The sequence below is a fragment of the Seriola dumerili genome, unplaced genomic scaffold, assembly GCF_002260705.1.
Source record: "Seriola dumerili isolate Sdu_G_001 unplaced genomic scaffold, Sdu_1.0 BDQW01000550.1, whole genome shotgun sequence".
In the NCBI taxonomy this organism is placed as follows: Eukaryota; Metazoa; Chordata; class Actinopteri; order Carangiformes; family Carangidae; genus Seriola; species Seriola dumerili.
The window spans coordinates 252726-260931 of record NW_019174805.1 but is presented as its reverse complement, the minus strand read 5'-3'; the positions used below and the strand labels follow the sequence as shown (position 1 = coordinate 260931).

Genomic DNA, 8206 nt, shown 5'->3' with positions numbered 1-8206 from the left:
ATTCCCAGTGGGTCTCTGTTGGGTAAAATTCTGCTCCTCACATCGGTACTTCATTGGTTTTTATTCTTATTTTTATTCATTTTCTTTCAGATTTTACTCATGTTTATTCTACTTTGTAAAACTCTTCTATTGATTATAGCCACTTTAAAGCATTATTATCTGTCTTGTTCAGTACTGGAGGGACTGTGTGTTTGTGTTGGACTACAATAAAGGTAAGTTTAAACTTCATTATAAATCCTCCCTGTTCTCTGAACACTGTTGGTCGAGTTCTTATTCTCTCAGCGTCCCTCCTGTTCGTTTCAGACACGACTAATAAAGTTGAGTTGAAACTTGTTTAACTCCCTCGAGGTCCTGAAGAAGCCTCCAGCTCTCAGACTCGATGTTGGAGGGCGAGGAGCTCAGAGCCACCGAGTCGAAGGCGACAGGAAGTCGACTCCCTGTTTCCCTCCATCTCCTCGTCCTGAGCGTCTCTCCCGGGTTTGGAGATCCTCGTGACGACCTGACGGCGAGGATCTGACGTCGGGGAGCTTTCAGACACTGGTACGTCTGTCTCTGTCAGCAGGAAGTCTCTGGAAAAGCAGCTCGCGGGCTCTGGTTTGATGGGATGATGGGAGTCGTGCAGATGCTCAGCGAGAAATTAACCATTTAGATTCTGAATATGTGATCAGTCTCTGAGGTCATCCTGAAATACTCACACAGGAACAAACAGGCTTTTATTTTTCTATTCTTGGATTTTCTACAGTGTGTGTGTGTGTGTGTGTGTGTTCAGAAAGTGTGTGTGATGGGAGGTGCGGAACCTGCTCGCACAGACGAGGTCAGAGGTCGTCAGAAGACAAGCAAGTGCCGTTGTGGAATCCGCTGAGTGGCGCACTTCCTGTTTGACCTCTGACCTCGAGCATCCATCCCATAATCACATCCCCGCTCCGTCCTCCGTCCTCTGTCGACTCACACATCAACATCAGCATCAACACTGAAGTAAATCTACAGCAGCAGGTTCAGTTTGTCACATAAAGTGCAGAGAGACACTTTAACACACCAGAGCTATATTTTATAACTAAATGATCTACTTTAGTTATTCATTGCTAATCAAACCCCCAAAATGATTTTCATTATCACTTAATCTTAATATGGGCCCCAAATTATGTATTTTACATTTTTAGATTCAGCTCCAAAACACAAACTTTGTGTCTGTTGTGTTTTTGTCTCTTTGCAGACACAAAACACTCGCAGAGACTCTGTGAGGCTCCGGTGTGTGTTTACACATCTGTGCCAAATGTCCAAACTGTTGTTAATTTACTTTGAATGTTATTTGTGTTTAATTGTCTCTTATTTGTTCTCTTCGCAGATCCAGATCCTTTTGTTTCCATCTCTTGGTCTTTGTGAAATCACATGAAGCATCTTTTCCTATAAAAAGTGTTTTTTAAAGACATTTATTATTGTTGTCTCTGGCCTTGTTATTATTTTTTTTTCTCTTTATCTTTGTCCCTTTCACTTGTGACCAAACTGTCGCAGCAGCGTCTCGTCGTCTAAAAAACTCTCCTTCATCAAGGTCGTCCCGAAAACTCGCTGCCGTCATCATCATTAACAAACTGCTTCGTTTTCCAGAAACAACAAAAAACAAAAAAACAGCCACGTCTGCGTAAAAATAACACAACATTAAACTTAAACGACTGAGCCCTTTACACACACACACACACACACACACACACACACACACACACACACACACACACACACACACACACCTTTTTTCCTCTGGCTGTTAGCAGTTAATAAATAAAGGAAATGAGCAGAGAGAGCTCATTAATATCAGTGAAGGTGAACAGCTAACAGCCCCAGGAGGCTGCTGCTGCTGTTTATACAGGAAATGAATGGAGAGAGATGACCAGAGCTAATGCTAATGCTAACACACACACGCACATAAAGTGAGAGACTCTTATGTTCCTGTCCATAAAATAGACCTTATATATTTACCTATGGGAAAATATTGATTATAGATTATAGATTGTTGTGTCTGTGTTCTCTCTTCATTTTCTTCCTCCTCCTTGTTTTCCTCTTCTTCTCTTCTCTCTCAGGACCTCCGTCACCACTGTTGTTGGAAACCATTGTGTGTGTGTGTGTGTGTGTGTGTGTGTGTGTGTGTGACCTTGGCTGGACTAATTATTTATATGGAGGACACAGCACGTTTTTCTGCCTCTAATGATTCATAAACAATTTTAACAGGATGAACTCCATCAGGACCTTAATTAGTCCAACACACACACCCACACACACACACACACACACACACACACACACACACACACCATATATATTAGTGGAAAGTGGAGAGAGATTGAAGAGGACGTTCACCATCATGTAGCACCACCTGTTGTCACCTGCTTTGTGTAGGTCTGTTATTGCGTCACTTGATTGACTAATTGATTAATCAAGTAATCGATGCAGCTCCACTAATTTAAATAATTTTAAATACTGTTTGCTGGTTCATGTTTTATCACAATTTGTGTTGAATACTAAACTAAACTAAAGTTGTGTGTGAGTGAAGCTCAGGTGAGTGTCAGCAGGTTGGAGCAGGTGAACGAGGCACAGCTGGAGGTCAATCAGGCGGCAGGCGGAGCCAAACTCCAGCTCTACAAAACTACCTGCTGCCCAGGTGAGTGTGTTTCAAACAGAGGAAACAGTGAACACGCTAACATGATGTCAATGAGATCACTCTTCTGTCTGTTCTGTGGCGCTTTAGCAGCAGCAGCTCAGTCTGAGTTAAACTGGAGGATTCAGTCTGCGGACCAGAGACCAGATCCACCTGAAGTCCAGGAGCCAGCAGGTAGACCTGATCCACATCACAGGGATCAATACAACAATGAAGTGCTTTATCTTGATCAGTGGAAACACTGACACTGGAACTCTTTAAAGTTCCTGGTTCAGTGATAAAGATTCAGAGCGACATGCTCATTAATAAATCAGGTGTTAATATTTGAGTTTAAGCTTTAAACTGAATGTTTGTCTCTTTAGAAACGTTCAGCAGCAGATCAGACATTATTCACCTGAAGGAACAAGAAAAATTTAAATGGTTTCTTCAGCCTCGATTCATGAGTCAGAACCAAAGTCACAAAGAAAAGTTTCAGCCCATTGGGTTACTTTATACTTCTGCTCCATTACAATTGAGAGGTAAAATGTTTTATTTTCTTCAACCTCTCTAAATGAATTATGGTCCATGACCTGTCAGATGAACAAACATGGTGCTGCAGTTAAAAAATTATTTATTTTATTTTTTAAAATCTTTCCTCTCCAATTTTCCTTGACCTTAAATGAAAAACATGAGGTCAAGAAAAGGTGTGAAGGAGAACTCATAAGGAAAAGAGAACAAAAGATGATAAAAACTCTTTTCCTAACCACAAAATGAAGCTGACAGGATTGAAATGTTGAAATAATTTCACATCAAAGGAACAAAACAAATCAGACTGATGGATAATGTCACCCTCAGCCGTCCAACAGGAGAAGCAGTCATTCCACCAACCTTTAACATGGAGGTATCCGGAGCCGCCGGCTGAGGAGGAGCCTCGCTATCCTCAGGATTTTGAGCTGAAAGCTCCGACAGCGGCCGCCAGTGTCGGCGCCGTCTGCGGGGAGAGCTCTGTCCGGGTGGAGGCCAAGAAAGACCTGCTGGGGATCGGTAAACCTGTCCTGTCTGCGGACGTCACGCTGGGAGGGTGTCCTGCCACAGGAGAGGATCCTGAAGCTCAGGTCCTGGTGTTTGAGTCGGAGCTGCACGGATGCGGCAGCCAGCTGCTGGTGAGGGCTCCTTACGACTCCTTACGACACTCTGGGACGTCCATCTTGTCTCGCCAAAAACATGACGTTTTGTTTAGGTTCAGATGGATCTAATCTTCCAGTAACTGACTTGAGAATCCAAGTTTACACATTTTTGACACAAAGCATAAATCTCATCTTTGTGTAGGTTGTACGTGTAACCGTGGCTGGCGAGAACTCAGCAACTCCTCCGACCTGAACGACCACACAGGTCGTTTGTTCCAACCCTCTGTTACGACCCTCAGGAGCGTCGCCATGGTTACTATGATACCAGTCATGGCTTGGTTAGGTTTAGGAAAAGATCGTGATTTTGTCGTTAAGATAAGTACTTCCTCAACATTAGACGATCTTTTGTTGTCATGGTTACAGTAATAACAACGTGGCTCACTTTGGTCACGGATAACAAACATAAAAAGCTACTTTCACGTGGGAATCGAACACCGCTCTCCTGGTCTCTCTTTATACTACGTCACCGACACTTTTCCCTTCACTTGTCATAATTACTGCGACCACTAGGTATCGCCTAGCAACAAAATGGGTCATAGTAACCAGACGGTAAAGGTGCTGTGACGCCAAAACCAGGAGCTGAATGAGTCTGGAGGTCGGAAACAATTCTCTCTGGATTCTTGGAGACACTTGACCGTTAGCTGGTTAATTTCCGTGTCCAATATATGGAGGTTGATTATGTGTCGTCCCGCCTGTTACTTCCTGTCTGTTTGCAGATGTCCGAGGACTCGTTCGTCTACGTCTTCATGCTGATCTACACCCCCAGTCCTCTGGGAGACAGTCCCATCGTCAGGACCAGAGACGTCTCTGTCCGCATCGAGTGTCACTACTCGAGGTCAGACTTCGACCACTCAACCTGTTTTTTTAGTCTTCAGTCATTTCACTGTCTGCTTTGTTGAAATGTTTCTGGACGTTTTGGCTTCTGCTATTGGGGAAACATTAAAGGTGTTTTTTTTTTTTATTGTCTCTTTTAGGAAGCACGATGTGAGCAGTGCGATGTTGAAGCCGACCTGGACTCCGTTCAGTGACACCAAAGTTTCAGAGGAGAATCTGGACTTCTCCCTCAGACTCATGACTGGTGGGTGCTTGTTCTGTACTGAACATTAGTGATCCTTGCAATGATTGAGACTAATGCTAAAAGACTTGACTTAAAAAAATCAATCAGTCTGTCTCTGTACTAAAGAGCCACAGTGTTTTTCAGCTTGTCTGATGGTAGAAATCCTCTTTGATTACTTCTAAATTAAAGGTTAAATGTCCTGACGAGTGCGTTTCTGTCTCTCAGACGACTGGCAGTTTCCTCGTCCTTCCACCCAGTTCCTGCTGGGAGACATGATGAAGTTTGAAGTGTCAGTCAAACAGTTTCATCACGCCCCTCTCAGGGTGACGGTGGACAGCTGTGTGGCCACCGTGGTCCCAAACATCGACACCGTCCCTCGATACGTCTTCATGGGAAACAACGGGTCAGTTCACTGTGCTGGTGATTTTTTAGTTTCAAACTCCTTATGATCCCTTGTGTTGCATTTGGGCGCCTCTGTCTGACAGGTGTTCTGTGTTGCGTTTAGGTGTCTGTTTGACAGTCAGCTGACGGGCTCCAGCTCTCGGTTCCTGCCTCGGTCTCAGGACGACAAGCTGCAGTTCGAGGTGGAGGCGTTCAGGTTCCAGCAGGACGAAAGCGGCGTGGTGCGACTCAAACACTCTGCACTTTGAACTTTCATTATTTCAGTATCAAACTTTGATTTAAAGCCTCTTTGTCTCTTCAGATCTACGTCACCTGCAGCCTCAGAGCCACAGCAGCTACTGCAGCTGTTGACATCGCCAACAAGGCCTGTTCATTCTCCAACGGGTGAGACGCCACCAACACTACAGTTCCCATCATCCTCTCTGCTGCAAACACTACAAATACTTCTTTAAATGATTAACTGACATTGTGATTTGGTTCTGAAATAAGACAAAGCAAAGGTTTCACAAGGGAAAGTCTCTTAAGTGAAAAAGCTTACAAGACAATTAAATTGCAGAGTCAGAAATATTAATTTCCATGAAGAGATGTTGCTGAATATGTTTAAAGTTTTTCTAATGAATAATTGACACAAACTATAAAAGTATTAAACAACCATCAGAAATAAGTTAATAAAAATGTGTCGCTGAGGTGATGGATATAAAAAAAAAAATCTCCTGATGTGATGAGACACAATCTTAAACATCTGTACTGGAAGAGGAATAAGAGCTTTTGATTGACAGGTGGATGGAGGTCAGTGGCAGCCATCACGCCTGTTCCTGCTGCGACACAGACTGTGGGACAGGAAGCCAGAGTCACCTGACCGGGACAGGTAAGTGGGTGTGTGCGTGGCTGGTTGGATCAACATGACATTTTTATAGAAACCTTTTTTGTCTTAATTGTGGAGAGATTTATTTTCGTTAGTTGGATTTTGCACTAATAAAGCTGTTGCATGGTTGATGGTGACTTACGTCAGAGGGTCAGCTAATATTACAGATGGCTCTCAGACTGGCAGCTCTAGTCTACAATATCAATATTTATTTATTTAATGTCACACAAACTTTAGTAAGTGGGATATGAAGAAAAATAACATTGTGCAGATGTGAAGCCCTGACAGTCAGTAATGTCAACTATCATCTTGTTTTTCTGTCTTTCCTGTGTATTTAATGTTTTCAGTTAATTCATGTAAGATTTAAAGGGACAGTAATCACTTCTGCCCATCACCTATAAAAATATTTTAGTAGCTGACCCTCTAATACAGAACGTCATTAAAACAACTGGAGAATAAGTTCAAGCTGAATAGTCTGAACATTTTCTGAGGATCAGATCTAACAGGAAGTTTCTGTGACGACTCTTACTGCCTCCTGTTGTCGCCTAGCTACATACATTTCCTGTGGCTCCATCTTTACATGTGAAAGACACTTGTAGGGAAAAAATACCAATAAATAACTACAAATTTGAATGTGACAATTCAGCAGCTTTACTACAAAGTTACATCTGAAGTCACATTCATTCTTCTATAAATACCTGTTTTTGTGTATGAAATGGTGTATGCATGTGTTTTTTGTTTTTACTTTATTTTACATTAAGATTATCAGTGGATGAATATTAATCAAAGTAATTCTAATTGACTTGAGAGTTTTTCTTTTTTTTTAAAAGGCACAAATCAACAGGAACCTGCTGTAAAGTGGTTGGTGTGGTGATTGTGTTTCAGGTTCTCGGTGGGAACAGGAAACGGCTGTCGGGCCGATCGTGGTGAAGGAGAGACCTCTACAAAGAAAAATAAACGACTGAATGAAGAGAATGAGATTAAAGCTCTTGTGTTCTATTGAGAAACTGGTGCATGTGTTTTTGTTGTCATGGTGAAATCTTGAACGAGTTTCCATGATGCTAATGATGCTGTGGCCCTCTGAGTTTACACAGACGCCATAACTTACTGTGTTTAACTTACTGAAGTCATTCAACCCGTTACTGTGATTCCAGAGACTGACCCAACACTTGTTCTCAGATCGCTGTGCAGGGACATCTGCTCTGCACCTCCACCATCGTCCATTTTACATGATAACACCTGAGTGGACACTGCTGGAGAGGCCGTGTCGCCATGCATCATACACACGACTGTTTCCTATATATAACCCTGACCTACACCACCAGCACCACCACCCTCCTCCTCCTCCTCCTCGCCATCGAGCCGCCGCGGCCTGAGAGTCGGGAGGCAGCAGCATCCATCACGGGCCGGAGAGGAGCTTCCTGTCGGACTCATCCGTCTCTGCTCTCCGTCTCTCAGGGGAGGACGGGACGACCTCAAACTGAGAGGTCACAGGGTCACACTCAACAAAGTCTTCAAAATAAAAGTCTCTGCAATCGGAGTACAGAGATGATTTTATTTTGTTTTTATTATTTATCCATTACTTTACTAAATTAACACTTAAACATTATCCAAAGAGCCAAGGAAACTTTCAGTTTTTTACAAGTCTGGTTGTGGACAAAATAATATGAACTTGACTTTAATTTGATGCCTTTTTGACCTTCAGTATGTAGGTCCATGATCTGGATCAGATTCAGATCCTCAAAGGTAGAAGGTTGATGACAGGTGAACCACAGATTTATCAGCTGTTTCTGTATCAAACCAACATCAACACTTTCACATCGTCTTAACTCTGTGGTGTTCAGGTTTCTGGTCTCAGTTATTTCTCTTTTTGATGGATGAGTCCGTCTGAAGTTCAGGTGAGACTGACACCTGTCAGGAACATCTGCTGACAGTAGTACACCTGGTCCTGGTCTCTGATAATCCTGATTATTAACTGATAGCTCAGAGCTTTTGACTTGCTCTCAGATTTCCTGTCATCAAACACCCCGCCACAATAAAACACCAGAATCCTCATCACTTCCACG

The 8206-nt window shown here is 42.9% G+C and overlaps 1 protein-coding gene across 1 annotated transcript; it reads left to right on the top strand.

The window, feature by feature from the left end:
• The first annotated feature begins 2676 nt into the window (after positions 1–2676).
• Positions 2677–7113, top strand: LOC111235993 (zona pellucida sperm-binding protein 3-like). Its single transcript, XM_022764574.1, has 9 exons — positions 2677–2824; positions 3485–3792; positions 4533–4651; positions 4791–4894; positions 5099–5276; positions 5379–5496; positions 5577–5659; positions 6055–6143; positions 7026–7113. The coding sequence occupies exons 1-9, from the start codon at positions 2695–2697 to the stop codon at positions 7103–7105; spliced, it is 1209 nt and encodes a 402-aa protein (XP_022620295.1). The 5' UTR covers positions 2677–2694; the 3' UTR covers positions 7106–7113.
• The last annotated feature ends 1093 nt before the right edge of the window (positions 7114–8206 follow it).